The sequence below is a fragment of the Cicer arietinum genome, chromosome 8 (genome assembly GCF_000331145.2).
Source record: "Cicer arietinum cultivar CDC Frontier isolate Library 1 chromosome 8, Cicar.CDCFrontier_v2.0, whole genome shotgun sequence".
NCBI lineage: Eukaryota > Viridiplantae > Streptophyta > Magnoliopsida > Fabales > Fabaceae > Cicer > Cicer arietinum.
In genome coordinates this window covers 2,290,769-2,310,145 of record NC_021167.2, presented here as the reverse complement: position 1 = coordinate 2,310,145, position 19,377 = coordinate 2,290,769, and the positions used below count along the sequence as shown (strand labels likewise).

Below are 19,377 nucleotides of genomic sequence, written 5' to 3'. Positions count from 1 at the left end.
CATCCGCATGTTGCGACATGCAACTGGGGTTAAAAAGTAAGACATTTATGTATTATTTTTTTAATGTGTGGTATTTTTATTAAACTTAAAAAAAATATATATAAATAAAAAAATCCCGAAAAGTGTAACTGAATTTCACAACAATTTTATGACTGAAAGAACTATGCACAAAAGAACTACTTATATTGTTAAAAATTAAAGTTTAAAAGCATTGTTGTTTATCAAATGATAATTTTCGCTAACTTCAAGAGTATCAAAATACTTGTTGTTGACGGAATATCTCATGATTGATTATAATATTGTTATTTCATATGGTATAATTCTAACCAAGGGTTGATTTGTCACAATGCTACTTGTAGTTATTGATGATGAACATTATTTAATAAATCCAAGTCGTTTGTGGGCCATACCTGACCCTGTAATAATGTATATATAAAGACCAAAAAGAAGCCTCTCATGCCATTCCAACTCATCACTTTTCCTTATTTTTAGTGAACACTTCAAATTTTACATATCTCTAATTATCTTTCACTATGAGCACCCTCCCTACAACACAAGGGAAAACTGTCCATGATGCATCCGATTTTAAGGGCCGTCCGGCAGACAGGTCCACAACCGGTGGTTGGTCTGCGGCCGCCATGATATTAGGCGGTGAAATTATGGAGAGGTTAACAACACTCGGCATCGCCGTTAATTTGGTCACATATTTGACGGGTACGATGCATTTGGGAAATGCTGCCTCTGCCAATGTTGTCACAAACTTCTTAGGAACTTCCTTTATGCTCTGTTTATTGGGCGGCTTTCTCGCCGATACTTTTTTGGGAAGGTTCAAACTCGATTACTCTAAACAATTCCACTAAATTTAGTTATTTAACTTCATGTGTTTTTATTATATTCAAATAAGCAGTATTAGTTATTAATTATGATTGTGTCTTTCTAATACTCTCTCTCATCCTATATATAAAACACAATTTTGAAAAAAAATATGGTTCTGCATATAAGAAAAAGTTATAATTTTTAATGTTTATTTATTGTTTAAATTATTTTTATACATTTGTTTAAGATGTTTGTTATTTTTATATTATTAGTGTGTATCATTGATTTTGATATTTTTTATTCATTTTTCTTATAAATGTAATATAGTTTAATTTAAATATAGAAGTTCAGTCTAAAAAGTTAAAATTGTATATAAATCACAATGAATGAAATGCATGTATAATTGTAGAAATAATTTTTATTAAGTGAAACATTTTTTAATAATTTTAAATATTTTGCCTTCTTTGTTTGACAGATACCTTACTATTGCCATCTTTGCAGCCATTCAAGCAATGGTAAGAAAAATTTAAAATTTTCATATTGTATATTCAAATCAATTTATACGTTAATTAATTAATCTTACCAAACATAAATTTGTATTAGGGTGTAACAATATTGACGATATCAACTATAATTCCAAGCCTACATCCACCAAAATGCACAAAAGACTCTACAACGCCTTGTGTAGAAGCAAGCAACAAACAACTATTGGTGTTAAATTTAGCACTTTATGTAACGGCACTTGGCACAGGTGGTTTAAAATCTAGTGTCTCTGGTTTTGGTTCAGATCAATTTGATGATTCACATAAAGAAGAGAAAAAGGGTATGATTAAATTTTTCAGTTGGTTCTACTTCTTTGTAAGCATAGGGTCTTTAGCGGCAGTTACTATTCTTGTGTATATACAAGACAACCAAGGAAGAGGTTGGGGTTACGGTATTTGTGCCGTTGCTATTGTTGTAGCACTTGTTGTTTATTTGTCGGGAACAAGTAAGTACCGAATTAAACCACTTGTTGGTAGTCCATTGACTCAAATTGTACTAGTTTTTGTGGCTGCTTGGAAAAAGAGACATTTTCAATTGCCCTCTGATTCCTCATTGCTATATGAAGAGGATGATATTCAACATGAACAACCTAGGAACAAGAAGCAGAGGTTGCCGCATAGCAAGCAGTTCCGGTAAAATTTCTATTCATTCTTATTTTTGGTTCTTCATATTTTGTTCCAACAATAATTAAGTTGTGCAAAAATATTTGTTGCAAAATAACTATTTCAATTTCTAATGCATCATTTCTAGTACAATATATTCTATAATATTAATAATACACTAACATGTAATAAAAGTAATATTTTCTCTTTCATATATATATTTTTTTTTATAAAATTATAAAAAAAATTAATTATTTTAAGAGATATAGAGTATTAATTTTTAGTCGGAAGACACATTGATGTGCCAATTAAATATTTTTTTATTGTTATCTAAATTTCACTATGTTATGTGTTTTAAAATTTGAATTTTGAAAAGATTTTTGTTGTTAAATAGTTTTCTATATTACCATATTGATTTAAGTTTAAATTTTCTAGGTTTATATATAGTTGGTGCTCCTGTTAAGTTTAAGTAGGTTAGGTTAATCATCTGACGTTTCACTTCAAATGTAGAGAACAGTTTTTGCAATTTTTTTATCGTAAATTTTCAATTTAAATTTCTTTGGTGCCTACAATGTTTGCTAAGTTATTTTATTTATTGGAGTGTATACCGAGCAATTTTTTTTTTATTCTATTGGAGTCTTTTTTCTTTGACTAAAATTCTATCCAGGTCTTAATTATTGAGAAATTTGTAGATATATTAATAATAAATTATAAAATATTATTAAAAAAATTATATCGATGTTATGAATATTTTGATGAATAATTTTTTCTAATTTATTTATGTGAACATTACCGTAGTATCTTTTTAATGTTATTAAATTAATAATTTTTGTATATTTATTTATTCAATTTTGATATCAGTAATTAAATAAATTATTTTTATAATTAAAATTTTAATTAGAATTAAAATTTCTTCATCTCTCCTGTCTCCTTGTAAATTAAACTAACTTTATTTCTTTTACCTTCCTTCTCCACCTCTTTTGTTAAAATTTCTCTCTTCTTTTTCCTTCTATCAAACCAAACAAACTCGAAAAGTTTTACCATATATATTACACAACTTAAAAGTGTCATTTGCCTAATGAAAATGAATAGCTCAGATAATTAGTAATAGAGGATTACATTTAGTATATTGGGATACACATTTAAATCCACCATACTCATTTCTTTATATTTAGTATGTTTCCCCATTAGACTCAACCTTCCGATTTGATTTTCCTAATTCTCCCAATTTGGGTCAACACAAGATTAATAGTAAAGTCAACACAAGAGTGGCTAACACCATGTGGGCCCATGTTGGATGTTAATCATGCATAAGAGAGCTCCAATTAAGGGGCCCATACAACTAACAAAAAACGACACTTGTCTATTATTGGGCACCAGTTGTTACAAGAAAACAAATTATTTGGTGCCACATAATTTTAAGTGGGCCAAGAAATGGACACTTGAGTTATTGAGGTTCATTTGCTCTAAGGTTCTGGTGAGAACTCTACAAGCTTAAGAGTAGAAACTAATGTGATGTTTAATATGTTTGCATACTAATTTATTTTTTATTTATTTATAATAATAAAAATCACATTTTTAAAATTAATTAATTGGATTTAATTAATCATATAAAAAGTGTACCACTTCTATGAATATCTGGTTTTATTTTGTTCCAATAAATTGATACATGCATATTGCTTCTCTAAGTGTTACCTAATTAAAGATTAATGAATCAATGGCTTTGTATTTTGTTGATGAAACAGCTTCTTAGACAAAGCAGCAATCAAAGGCTTAGAAAGTACGAATGGAATCACAATGAAAGAGAAATGGCATCTTTCTACCTTAACCGATGTGGAAGAAGTAAAATTGATACTAAGGATGTTACCCATATGGGCTACCACAATAATGTTTTGGACAATCCATGCTCAAATGACAACATTCTCAGTATCACAAGCAACAACAATGGATTGTCACATTGGAAAATCATTTCAAATTCCAGCAGCATCGATGACCGTCTTTTTAATCGGAACAATTCTGTTAACAGTTCCTTTGTATGACCGATTAATTAGACCGGTCGCAAAAAACATACTTAAAAATTCAAATGGGTTCACCCCTTTGCAAAGAATTGGTGTTGGATTAGTCCTCTCTGTATTGTCTATGGTAGCAGCTGCACTCATTGAAATAAAGCGTTTGAAATTTGCAAAATCACATGGTTTTGTAAATGATCCAACGGCTAAGATGCCTTTGAGTGTATTTTGGTTGGTGCCACAATTCTTCTTTGTGGGGTCAGGAGAGGCCTTTATGTATATGGGACAATTAGACTTTTTCCTTAGAGAATGTCCTAAAGGAATGAAAACAATGAGTACAGGGTTGTTCTTGAGCACACTTTCTTTAGGATTTTTCTTTAGTTCATTATTAGTGACTATAGTGAATAATGTGACGGGTCCTAATAAGCCATGGATTGCAAATAATCTTAATCAAGGGAGGCTCTATGATTTTTATTGGCTATTGGCTATGCTAAGTGCTATAAATGTGGTCATATACTTGGCTTGTGCTAAGTGGTATGTTTACAAGGAAAATAGACTTGCTGAGGAGGGCATAGAATTGGAAGAAATTGATGCCTCTACATTTCATGCATAGGTTTTTTTTTCTCCTTTCTACTTTTTTTCTTTTTTTATTTATTTATTATAAATAGTTGCTGGAGTTTAAAAATGTTTAACATGGTTATCTTATTGTATATCACCATTGTATTTACATGGTTATCTTATTGTATATCACCATTGTGTAAAACATGTTTACCTCATCAATGGATGGCCATGAAACTTTTTTCAAATAATCAGCTTCTTATATAAATGAATGTGTTTTTTTACTCAAATGTATAAATGTGTTAAGTACCTCAAAATGTAAGAAAATATATAGTATTTGTTGTTTTTTGGTCATAGAGAAAATGTAGCATTTCATTACTTTAATGAAAAGATTGCAATGCATTATATATAATTAAAACTGTGAATATATACATCTCATCTTTATCTTAAACATGTATATTTTGTGATTGATGTATACTTAGTACAAAAACAACTCATCTTTATCTTACTTCCACCAGAAAAAAATTATAAACAAAAATAATAGTATTGTGTATATTAAAAAATATTGTTGACAATATTTAATCTATTCAATCTCAATAAAAAAATTAAATTTTTTATCTAAATTATTCTCACTAACTAATAAATTTTAATTTGACTAGCAAATGGTCGTATTAAATTAATGCCATATATCAATTTGAAGCCAACATCTCGCACTAAAAAATGAGTCATTAAAAATATAAAAGATTAAATTAAATGAGAAGTAGTTTAGAGATATTATAATTAAATACGATTTAAATGATTAATTTTGGTTAATATTTTATTCCAAAAAATATGAAATAATTCTAGCAGAGTATAATTTTCACATATAGTCAAAATAAAAAAGTTTACAACATATTCATTCTAATATTGAATAATTTTGTGTTCTTGGTTTGACAGATACCTCAACATTGCCATCTTTGCAGCCGTTCAAGCAATGGTAAGGAAAATCTCAATTGTTGGTTTTTCCTTTTTAAATTGTTTTCTATTATAATATATTCAAAATTGATTAATTAATGAATATATATTTCTATTAGGGTGCAACACTATTGACAATATCAATTATAATTCCATGTCTACATCCACCAAAATGCACACAAGACTCTACAACAGTTTGTGTAAAAGCAACACGAAACAACTATTGGTGTTGTATTTAGCACTTTATGTGATAGCACTTGGCACTAGTGGTTTAAAATCCAGTGTCTCTGGATTTGGTTCAGATCAATTTGATGAATCAAATAAAGAAGAAAAAAAGGATATGAATAAATTTTTCAGTTGGTTCTATTTCATTGTAAGCATAGGATCTTTATTGTCAGTTACTATACTCGTGTGTATATATAAGAAATTTTGACAATTTAAGGGGAGTTGCATTTTTTAAAACTTTATCTGCGATATTTTTTAAAAAAAATTATTTTTTGCATAGATATTAAATAATTTGCCCACAAAATAATTTCCATGTATAATTTTTCATAATAATCTGAATTTTAGTTGTAGTGTAATTATATAGGGTGTGGCTCTCTTGACGATATCAACCATAATTCTAAGTCTACGAACCACGAATTGGTTCATGAGTGTGGTTCGCGAGTACCGGTTCACAAGTGTGGTTCGCGAGTACCGGTTCACAGTACTTTTGCGAACCAATTAACCAAAATTCCCGAACCAATTTACCAAAATTTGCAAATAATCTGCTACTTTTAGTAAACCAACAACACAACACCTCATTTAATTTACTTTATATAAACTTAAACTGCATTAATATATAACATTAACTATATTAATATATTGTCATAGTGGACTCAACTTAATAAACTCATATTGAATTCACCGTTGAAGATGCTCTAATATACTATAAGCACAATCACTATATCTTTAGTACTTATATAGATAACTCAACTTCTAGTATTTTAGAAACAACCGATGTGAGACTAATTAGAATTGTTGTACTCATATAGATAACTCAACTTCTAATATTTTAGAAACAATCGATGTGGGACTAGTATTACAAATTCTTCTATTTTTGACATAAACTAGTACTCCCACTCTTGTGTTAAGACCATTAATTTTTATTTTTATTTTAACGTACCGATTTGTATATTAAAACGTACCACAAACCGAAACAGCGTACCAACTATGTATACCCCCCACGTACCAAATACTTTGAAGATTACGTACCTCGTACCTGAACCCGTACCACGTACCAAAGAGAATTGCCAATTTTTAGCACTATATGTCATTTCACTTGGCACAGGTAGTTTAAAATCCAGTGTCCCTGACTTTGGTTCCGATCAATTCGATGCTTCTGATAAAGAAGAGCAGAAGCATATGATTAAGTTTTTCAATTGGTTCTAGTTCTTTGCAAACATAGGATCTTTGATGGCAGTTACAGTTCTTGTGTACATACAAGATCATCAAGGTAGAGCTTGGGGTTATGGCATTTGTGTTTGTGCTATTGTGTTAGCACTTGTTGTGTTTTTTGGTTGGTGCTGCAATTTTTTATTGTGGGGTGTGGAGAGGCCTTTATGTATATGGGACAATTAGATTTTTTTTTCTAAGAGAATGTGCTGATGGAATGAAAACTATGAGCATGGGATTATTTTTGAGCTCAAGATTATTGGGATTTTTCTTTAGCTCTTTATTAGTGGGTACAGTGAATAAAATAACATGTCCAAGTAAGCCTTGGATTGCAAATAATCTTAACCAAGGGAGGCTTTTTTACTATTATTGGATTTTGGCTATGTTGAGTGTTATAAATTTGGTGTTATATTTGGTTTGTGCAGCGTGGTATGTGTACAAGGATAAGAAGGTTGCTAAAGAAGGCATAGAACAAACAGAAGAGTAACTTATGTATGATTGCACAATGTTAATTAAAATACTTTATTTTCAATTTGTTAATATTTTTATTTAGTTTTTCTTTTCCATTAATTATAATTCTTTAATTGAAAGGAACTTCCTATTATCAAATTTTTCTCTTTTTGTAAGGATAACATTATGCTTGTATAATAGCAAAAATTAGGTCTAGTCATATGCTCTCTACATTTCTTTTGTCTTAATTTTCTTCATTGTAGAAAATAGATAGTTTGGGACCATTTTTTGATTTAAAATCACTTTTATACATCATTTTTTCTTTATCTTTTTTATTTAAATAAGTGATTTTCACATAAATTAATTTCTACTTTGTGTTTTTCTGTTATTTCGTCATCAACATTACAAATTCGAAGGTATAGATATTTCAGTCACATTAATTTTGTTTGCAATTCTATGTTATTATCTTGAGTGTTGTTAGTGTATTTTCAAATTCATTCTTTTTAAATTAGTTAATTTATATGTGTTGTTCTCTATCGATATATTTTTTTAATTTAAATAAATATATTTTTTATGAAAGAAAAAATATTCTATTTCCGTATTCTAATTAAATATTCTACTTGTTGTGTGGATTGGATTGCACAACTTTATGTGCACTTTATTGTAAATTTGCATTTTTCTTTTGCATCACTAATATTGGTACTTCTTGTGCTGATTGGTTTGGTTTAATAAATTTCATTTCGGCCATGGATAAAACAATTTAATTTATTGTAAGCCTAGTGAACCTTATTGAGATGACGACATGTCAAGCAGTAATACCATTTATAGAGATTGAAAGAAAATTATATGTGTAAGCCCTAAGCTCCATTGCTTGCTATCTACATTTATCATTCTATGTGTAAATGTAGAGGTACGATACCATTTGCAGGGTATGATTAACATTTTCATGGAAGAGAAAATTGAATTGACAGACTTACAAAACCGGCCCCGGCCCAATCACCACAAGCATGAATGAAATTTCTATGTACATTTAATTTTTTTTTTTTTAATTATTCATCTAAACTGACTGTATAATAAAGTAAAAAAAAATCAAATGATGATATTTTAACCATTAATGATTTTATATAAATATATAAGGTTAACTAATAATTCATTTATTAATTTTTGAATATTATTTTCTATATTTTAAAAATGAAAGCACAACCCGCATTTTTGAGTATCTACTTGAATTTGTCTTGATATTAAGTGGAGAAAATATGTTTTTATTAAGTGCGGATGTTAGTTTTTTTCAAAATTAAATTTCAGAGGCGGAAATAAATTTAGTGTATTAATGTCCTCCCCAAACTTATCCCACTAATAAATTATTATTATTTTTAAAATTTTTATATATATATATATATAAATATATATATATAAAATAAATTATAGTCTTCTCTATAAAAAAAACATGATTTTAATTTTATTATTATACAATTATTGTTTTATTATATTAAAATTAATTCTTCAATATCCCCATTGTCATACTCACTATACTCTAATATCAATTGATTATTTTAGAATAGCCTCGTCCGTGTTTAAAGTAAAGAAACAATGTAGGTTAGTCTTATCGGGAAAGATTCAGCTCAAAGTTCCAATTATTTGTGTTTGAATCTCTCTGTCCATATGATAAACTCCTTAGTGAACAATATATAAATGCTTTATCTTAAGAAATTCATATTTGATATGATATGTCCTAAATAGAACACTTTTGATGAAATATGATATGAAAATATATTTATAAATGGAAGATTTATTTTACATTACAAGACAATTTTATAGGAGTTGAGTTAGGTTAAATTAAAATTTTAAAATGATATTAAAGTCTATTAAATTATTTGAATCACACTTTAAATATTCAATAATTTGCGGTGAAAGGTGTGTTAACAATTTACATTTAACGATATATGATCTAAAAACATATATTTATAATTAGGAGACAATCATCACCTTACAAATTTATTTTGTAGGAATTAAGTTAGATCCAGCGTATATTTTAAGATTTGAAGAACCTTAGAGTTTTTCTCGTCATAGTGAATTTTTGGACTTCGCCAAAAAAATTATAAAAAAAAAAAATTATTTCCAAAATAAAATATAGGCAAAATTAGTCTATATTTTATGAATGAAATTTAAGTAAAAATCAAATTCTCTCTATTCAACAATAGTATCTCTAAAATAGCTTTTATTTATTTTAATTTTTTTTTATTTTCATGTTGTTAATTTATTGATCATTAATATTGTGTAAATTAAATATAATCAATATTTTTTTTTAATGCGTGTAATTTGACGTATTTTAATTTATAATTCATTCTAAAAGTGGTAAACATATGAAAGAGAGGTTTGTTTGCTTTAGACATACTATGAACATGCGCATGTGAAGACTTCAATCCGAAATTAACTCCTACATTATAGAATTCTTTTGAATAACTTGACCCTCTCCTCGCATCGATTACTCATTATTATTTTCTTAGCTCATTATTTATGTCCCTAATTATTCGCAATCATTTCATCCCCCAAGATATACAAGTTTAAGTGATGTTTTAGAATTACACCGGACTTTAAATTTATTTCAAAAATGAATTCAATTCTATTTCCATCAAGTTATCCTTCAAGTCGTCGCTTTAGGATGATCGCTTAATTTTTGCCCCTTTCTCTCTTGGCATTGATGCCCCAGTTCATCCATTGGGATGAGTGTGTTTTAGTGGAAATAATTTATTTCAAAGGACTTTAACAAACACTAAAAAAAAAATTGTGAAATTAATTATTTTGTCATCTTTTTTTTTTTTTTTTTTATTGATGAATAGGGCCTAAGCCCCAACAACAAACACAGAGACAGAGAGAAAAAAACTAAAAGAAATATTATACTTATTTTAAGTGATTTAAGATATATATCTTTAAAAAAATTATTTATTATATTTATTTTAAAAGAAATATTCTTCAATTAAAATATTTTTATTGTTGTAAGAGTTACATGGAATACTAAATAATATAATGTAATTGAGATGTAAAATAACTAAGAGTTAGTTTTGAACTGTGTAAATATTTAGGGTTATCAATTGTTGAGAAAATTATCGTTTTAAAATGTTCTAATGAAAAGAGTCTAAAGGAGATTATTTAGTTAGAAGAGTCGTAATTTGTCTAAAGTCGTGTTGTTGCACTATTTATTTATTTTTCTTAAAACCAGTAAATTAGATAAAGTTAAATAAAATAAGGTTTGTCTTTTGTGTGATAAATGTGTATTATAGATATGTATATATTGAGTGAGTTTAATCATATATTGATATATTGATTGGTAAACGGAATTTTAGATTGCAAACTGATAAAAATGGTTGTGATTTATAATTATGTCCCAAAAATATGGCTTGGATAGGTCATAAGCGATTTTTGAGCCTAATAAAACTTCTAATTGGTGGAAGGACTTCAATAATATTTGTAATGGGGTGGATATTGGAAGAGATAATTGGTTCAAAAATAATATTTCTATGGTGGTTGATAATGGAAGTGACATTCTGTTCTAGTATGATAATAGGTTTGATAGTGCATGAAGCTTTTTATCAGAAGTTTAATTGTCTCTGTAGTTTTACGATAGAAACAAATATTTCGGTTACGGACATGTTTGGTCTCATGGTGTTTTTGGGATTGAGATCTTATCTTATTCATTGTTATTAATATGATTTTGAAGTAGAATAATTTCCGGGAAATAAGTAGTGAAAAATTTTATTTAAAAAAAAATTAATTGACACTATTAAATTAATAGTTTTAATTAAAAAATTATAAATAATAAAATGGTCATTAGTATCGCCGTTATTATTAATAATTGTCACTTCTCAAATTTTGAAAAAGAATAATTATATTTTATTTGTGAGATAATCTAAATAAGCATGTAAATAGAAAATTTTCCCTTGTAAAAAATATTATATTAGTTATAGAATTAAAAATTTTGAATAATAATTCGTTAAATTATATAATATGACAAAATTTTCATTGTGATAAAATCATATATATTTTTTTAAAATATGTTATTAATATTATATTTTTTTTAATATTTTAAAATATATCATTAAATTAAAATTTTGTATAGTTTAAATTATATTTTATAAAATTAGCTTAATAAGTTATTTTTTTTTTATCTTATTACGCTCGGTTTCTATCTCAATTTATATTCAACATAAAATTTTTAATTAGAGAGTTATGATATAATATTGTTTAGAATAAATTGATCATATTATATGAGTTTATGAAAGACATGGTTGAGACATATATTATATGATGTCTCTTATTCAATGCACTAAATGAGCCCTAAGAACTTAAAGTTGAATTAAAAATTCTTAATATATATAATTTTGTGAAGGTTACACTGAATTACTTTTATAAGTGGCCTGCTGCATATCAATTCATAAAAGTCATTCAAAATTCTAAAAAAGATTAATGACACTCTTTATAATAGTATACCTTTTAATTTTTATTGTTGAGATCATATAATTATATAGAAATTAATTCAAAAAAAAGAAAAATAAATAAATATGTCTCTTAAAATTAATTCGGTAAATCAAAATCAATTCAATAATTACTTTAGATGAAAAAACAAAAAAAATGCTAACTTATACATCCAAAAAATAAATTACTCATCATCATTAGAGTATCAAATAATTTTTAAGTTTAGATCTATAGTAGACCACATCAAACCCACCTTATATCTTCTTACTATTGTTCGTATGAATTCTCTAACGCAGTTGTACGGTGAAGTCTATTGCAGCGCCGTTAGATCAAATGAAAGGAAACAAAGACAATTTTATTTCTTAATTTGACGGCTATGCATATGATCTTAGTGCAAATATTATTTTGCAATGTAGAAATCCTTTCACTTAGGCCATAAATTCAAATGAGTTTAAAATTGGTTCGAAAGATGGGTCCTCCTCATTAACCTCCGTGATTAAGACACACTGAGTTACAAAATCTGCTTTTAAGAAGACAATATGATTAGCAAGGAAAATAATGATTCTTCATTTCTTTTAACAAAAGCCATTGCTAGATTTGGTACAACTTTTTTTATAATCCATAAACTAGGTTCATTCTCCCACTTGCAACTGTCCTACCAGCCTGTTGAAAGTTGTTTTTTATTTTTATTCATTTTCTTTTCAATTTCGAAAGGGAATAATGCCATCCAAATGGTCAAATCTAATTGTAATGTCGATCCTAAGGGAAAAATAATACTCCATCTTCCTTATTATAATATTCATTTTCAAAATTCATTATGAATATACAAAATATTGTTGTAGCAATAAACTGGTGAAAAATAGTACGGGTTACTTTTTCAAAATTATTCTTATATAATTATATATGTTTTTTTATTTTCTATTTTAAATGAAATATTTTAAAATTTTAAATCTTAGTCTCTAAGACTCATAAATTTTAGGATTTATTTTGAGATTTATTTTTTTTATTGCGTGACATTCTTATTAATAGAGTGGAAATACATTTGATTTTAATTTGAATCACAAACAATGAGGCATAAACTTTATTAATTACAACATTATTCAGTTTCATTGATAGAATTTAAACTTAATTCTTTTTTATATTCATTGTTTTTTTTATCTAAGTCGACAACGACACATCATTAAATGTGTTTTCACACCATTAACCAATATGATGTGTCATCAAAAAATAAGTCACAAATTTAATTGTGAATAAAATTATGAAACTTGTAAAAGAGATGCTGAAAATCTGAATTTTAAAATGAAAAGATTAAAATTATATATATATTTCAATTAAAATATGGGAAACAACAATACATTTAAGTTTCCTATAAGAAAAGAACATTTAAGTTCTATTAAGAGAGAGAACATTACTTTGACTTTTGTCAGATATAAGTTGAGTAAAGGTATTTTATTAATAAAATAGTAATAATGTGACATTTTAAAAAGGGTCCCAAATGGTACAACTCTTAGTTATACATTTTCTTTCTTTTGCAACAATAGCTAGTTATCTATCTGGACAATTTTGTGGTACATAAATAATGTAAGTCTTGTACTATAAACTTATTTTTATTATTATAAATTAATAAAACTAATTTTATTATTATATTAATAAATTTTATTATTGGATCAAATGAAATATAATATAATTTATTAATTTAATAATAAAAAATAAACTTATATACAGTATAACAATATATTACTTATATACACAATAGACAACTATTATTTAATAAGTTTTGTCGATTTAAGAAAGTAATAAATTTGTTTTAAGTAATTTAAAAAACAATAAAACGTGATATGACTTTAACATAGGGATTATAATATTTCCAGATCACCTAAATTCATGTCAAATTATAGAAAATTCAAGCTCAAATTTATGGATGGATTAAATGTCAAATTATAAATAAAGGTTCAAAATTATAGAAAAACAATGAGGAGACTAAAATAACATACAAATAAAATAAATTATAAAAGAAATTGATGATAGTGAATTATAAGAAAGGAAATATATATGTAGAGTACTAGCTTGGAAATGTGGAGATCGAAAACGAAAATACCATGAATAATAAATTGTTTTTCTACAAAAATAAGAAATATAATCTAAATATAGAAATTTATCATAGAAATATATATAAAGACTCCTACATAAAATCATATATTAGTTTTTCTTGTCGAAATAAAATGTATATCAACTGATAACATACACATAATATCAATTTTAAAATTATAGATAAAATAGATCGATTTTTATTAATTCATTATTCATACAACATGAATAATGAAGAGGAGTAAATATTTTGGTAGTTATAGTTTGAATAAGAATTTAGAAGCACGCCTATAAGAACGCATTTCCCGGGGCTAAGGTGGAATGGATTCCGCAGGCGTGAGAAGAAAGGCTGGCAACATTTCCACCAACACTCCCAACTTCCATACCTCAATTCACATTCCCTTTTCCCAACCAACACTAACCACACCATATATTTTAGCTTCTGCAACAATAAAAGTAACACTATTCAAATTCATGTATGAGAGATTAGTTACTTTTTAAAATACACTTTATCTTCTTTTTTTTATGAATCTATATGATAATACTAACATTTCTTAATTATGCTATAGAATTTTTAATACTAGTATATTTATAATTTGGAAATATAGATTCAAGAGCACTAGAATAATGAAAGTCTCTTTTAATTTAACTAAAAGTTTCGGTTTCAAATCGAATTATAATATTCATTTTTAATCAACATAATTTTCACATTAAGGAGCTGTATAAAAAATGTCAGGCTAACAAATGCACTAACAACATTTGATAAAGAATTCTAACAATTATTTTATATATATATATATAATTTGACCGATGGAAAAATCCGTCACTACAACTATCTTTTTTTAATATCGATCACAAAATTTGTTAATATTTTCAAAAGTAAAAGTTATGGTGTTCTTAAGTTTCAACTCAACTAATAAATATTGATATTGATAAGTTTGATATCTTGTTCTTATTTCAAATACAAAATTTCGTAGTAGTGTAACTTTATAATAGTATTTATCATCTCTTATATATAACACTTGTTCAGATTTTCTATTTATTTATCTGTAAAATATAAATTAATTAATAAATATTGATATTATTAAGTTGAATAATATGTATAGTGTTAGAACACAAAACTTCGATGTCATGTAGAAGTTTCTTTACCATTCAATCTACCAAAAGAAAAAAAAAATGATTTTCTATTTTTAGAAAAAGCTAATATGCATGTTAATGATTTAAATATACTGCTATAAATTTTGTCTTAAAACTTATGTTTAAAAATTCAACCATTATATATTTTAATAAAAAATAAAATATATTTTTGATATATTTAACATCACCCTTTGTTTTTAATGGGTCGTTCAAATTGAGGCACAAATCCTGAAGTGTTGGACCATTTGGTAGTTTAATACTTTAATACCATGTCATGACATTATTAAGCTTTGATTATCTCAAGATGATTGTCTGCGTTCCATACATGATTATTAAATTCAGCTAAAAATCAAAAATAAAATTAGTACTACTCTACTAGTAGTGGAAGAAAATCTGTCGTGTTTCTAGTTTATATTTCAGTGCTTTTTTAGATGCTTTCTCCCTCGCAACTCTGTGCCAGGTTCCATTCTCTTTCAATTCTTCTATTCCCCACACCAATTTGTTCCTATTTCAAACTCCCATGGTGGACTACATTTTTTTTAATTAAAAAATACTCTTACTTCTATCTACCTATAGCTGTAACGTTCTACACTTATATCTAGAAATTTAAAATAAAGAAAGATAGAAACTGTGTTGCATGGACGAAACAACCCTTGTTGTCATATTGATGACAATTCAAATTTGTTAAATATTGGAGTGCTAGGTAAACACAATTAATTTGAAATGAATCAAGGTAAATTCTTCTTACCTAGTTGGGTACCAATACACTACTAAAGTGGTCCAATTGAAGTTACTCAAATGTCCATTTCAATAATATTATTTTTATTTCTAAATATTACTCATCCCTCCCTTTTGAATATGTAATTTGAATATTTTACGCATAACAAGAAAAGTATAAATCACTAGAGAAAATATAATATTTCTATTAAATTACTTTTATTAATTATTAATTTATTGTATCATAAATACTAAATAGATAATTTATAAATTTTTTTATCTTATTTTAAATATTTCATTTATCATTTTTTTATTTCAAAATATTTGTAATTTTACAATACCAATACAACATTAATTATCTTTTTTATTAATATTATTATTGAAATGAAATACATCAACTTTTTAACTACTTCATCTATACATATTTATAAACAAATTTTTTGATGTATTTAATTAAAAATTATGATCATATACACTAATTATTTATCTAATTTTCAATAATATATATATAATTGAAAAAACAATAAATTTTTTATTTTTTGTTATTTAATCTATAAAAGGGACCATAGGAGTACAACTCGGTAACAATTGCTTTGATTTCAAGGGTCAAAAAGGTAATAACAATTTGTTGCGAAAGAAAATATTGCTAGTCTCTCTTTCCTATTAAAGTGTGATATTTAAAATATTTATTTGTGGTTTGAAAATATGAGTAAATTATTCATAACTTCATCTATTCTTAATTTTTATTATTTTTAATTTAACTTGATTGTAGGTTTTGATTTTTCTATTGTAATTAATTTACAAAATGAATCATTATATTTTAAAAGTTGATAATTTTAATTTTTAGATTTTAGAATTAAAAAAATGACGATTTAATATATTTTAAATGACATGATATACAATTTTATAATATAAAATCATCTAGATTTTATAACTATTTATATGTCATTAATTAAATTAAAAATATGAATAATTATAAAATTAAAAGTTAAGTTATGTTTACGATATTTTATTTCAATGTCATGGATATTAATGATTCTTTAAATCATTTAATATAATCATATTTTGATTAAAAAATCAAAGAAATTGATATAAAATGTCAACTTTTAAAATATGGAGATCAATTATATAAATTAATAAAAATAAATAGACTAAAATTATAATTAAATATTTTTTTTTTTTTTTATTTTTGTATCCAAACTTGGTTATTCTAGGAAACCAATTTTCAATCAAACATGTTTTTTCTTTTTATCATTGCAACAATAAAAAAATTATTGAATTTCTTTATTTATATTTATGTTTTTTCATATGTATCTTCAAACCTAAAAATTTAGTTAAGATAGAGCAAACATGTTTGCTATCACTAGTTTGGTTAATAAATTAAGAGACGTTAAATAAGTTTAAGAAAAATTTATTGGATTCAATTCCATAAAATTAATAGTAAAACCAAAAATAAAAATCCACTAGTTTTCTACTCCTATCCTTTGTTTATAAAAAAAAAGGACACAACGAGTAATTTTTATTAAATATTTTTTGGTTAATACTTTCTTATTCATTGTAGTAACTAGTTATTCCATTAATAAAAAACATTTCAATAACTTTTAAAGTACCATCTAACTAGCCAATTGAGAAATGAGAATACGATTAGTTTCTTTAGAAGATAATAAAAATGAAAAGGAAAGAGTATTGATATTTGATTGCAAATGAATGATGAGTAGACTGTGACATTAATATTTTTGTGTTTTTTAAACTGACAGCCATAAAAGCCATAGGGCTTAGATTTTCAAAGTCTTTGACTCCAATAAATTATAAGGATCCTCAATCCTTAAGATATGCTTGGTATTCTAAATGATTGAATGATTTAATCACTTCAAATATATTAAGACAAGTATATATATAAAAAATAAATAAAATATTACTTCTATCAACTTTTTATATTAAATATTGATATTTTATTAATATTATAAATGCAAAATAAAATATATTATATTAAAAATAATATAAATAATATTAACTAAATATTATAATTAAAAAGAAGTACATTCAAAATTAATAGTATCAATTAATTTAAATTTTTATTTTTTTACAAATAAATTTGTCATTTTAAGACAAAAATAATTTTTTTTTTATTTCTTAAATAATACCTTAAGAACACTTACTAACATTTTATTTCATAAGAATTCATCAATTCTTTATTCCATTCATTTTTAATTATAGTTCGAGTTTATTTATATTACATTCGTTTTGATATATACAATTTCAATGATAAAATTACGAGAAATTAAAAGTTGGTTGTAATATTTAATTTGCTGATGATCATATAGTTTGGTATAATATTTAATTGTTGTATAAATTTCTCTTTATATTTTTATTGTTATATTTATTAAAATGGAAAAGAGAAAAAATGTTTTCCCTCTATCCTAAATTACAAGAAAAAATGACTTTGCACCTATTAAAAAAAATCAATTAATTTCCAAAATTTACAAAAAAAAGTAATTATGTTTCTAAAATCACTCTTCTTAATGATATATAATGTAAATAATTTGAATTGTTGAAAACAAAAACAAAATAAATACTGTACTGTGTTGCTTTTGGTCTTCTCGATAGGGTGGATGATTGTAACTCTCTTTTTTCATATTTTTTCATGGGAAATAGCATCATCAAGTTTTGAAAAACATAAACTCAATAAATTCTATATAGTGTTTTTGAAACAACATACTACTAAATAAATAGAATAAAAGTAAATTTTTTTGTTTATAATTTATGACAAATAAATGTGAGTATTCTTTTCTTATAATTCAAAATAAATGGAGTAATATAATTAGAGATAAATTCATAAAAAATCAAGTAACCCAATTGAATAATATATATGTAAAAAAAATTAGTAAATTATTTATTTTATAAATGAGAGCGTAGTCTATATATATGTTTAAATGGGAATAACCTTGTGGGGTGGTTACTTAACGATGGTCTTAATGTAACGAGTGCATAATAAGACTGCAATCTGCAATGAAAACGACCCCCGCGAAATTGTAATCCCGTGCATCTGATTGAAAATTTACGGCCAGGATTAAAAATCAAGCTGGCACGTAACACCAAATTAAATTAAATCAAAGATGTTTTTTTTCTTTCGAATTAATTCGATTTGTTGTTTTTCAACAAGAGGGACTACTTAGAAGGAGACACATACCACGTGGGTAATTCCGTGATTTTCAGAAGGGCATGATAGTAATTTAAGTGAAGCATACGGTAGTAAAATTCATTTATTATGGCGCCATGTCGCTTCCACTTTCTCCTCTTACTCCTCTCATTCATTCATTCTTCTCTGTCACTTCGTACAACTTCCACACCACATCAATATGAAACCCCATTTGTCACAACAAACAAATTCTCAACCTCTTCAATAAAGTTCAACTTTATTTTAAAATCGAGAGGGACAACAACTGAATATTCATATTTTATCAGAACAAGGTTTTTTGTTCTTCTTCTTATGGCAGGTGGTTGGGTGAAGTCATTGCAATGCAAATCCAAAGCTTTTGAAGATGTTTACAATCCAAACACTAAAAACCGCATACCCAACAGTGCAAGTTGTAGAA

The 19,377-nt window shown here is 25.8% G+C and overlaps 2 protein-coding genes across 2 annotated transcripts in view; both read left to right on the top strand.

Moving 5' to 3' along the window:
• The first annotated feature begins 448 nt into the window (after positions 1-448).
• LOC101497577 (protein NRT1/ PTR FAMILY 6.3-like) lies at positions 449-5,944 on the top strand. The gene is made up of 6 exons (XM_004511613.4): positions 449-826; positions 1,292-1,331; positions 1,420-1,991; positions 3,707-4,583; positions 5,465-5,504; positions 5,602-5,944. The coding sequence occupies exons 1-4, from the start codon at positions 534-536 to the stop codon at positions 4,581-4,583; spliced, it is 1,782 nt and encodes a 593-aa protein (XP_004511670.1). The 5' UTR covers positions 449-533; the 3' UTR covers positions 5,465-5,504; positions 5,602-5,944.
• Positions 5,945-19,067: 13,123 nt separating this feature from the next.
• LOC101497253 (uncharacterized) overlaps positions 19,068-19,377 on the top strand; it is a 1,310-nt gene continuing 1,000 nt past the window's right edge. Inside the window, exon 1 of the mRNA XM_073364324.1 lies at positions 19,068-19,370. Within this exon, the coding sequence (XP_073220425.1) occupies positions 19,272-19,370 (99 nt within the window). The 5' untranslated portion in view covers positions 19,068-19,271. The remainder of the gene's footprint in view (positions 19,371-19,377) is intronic.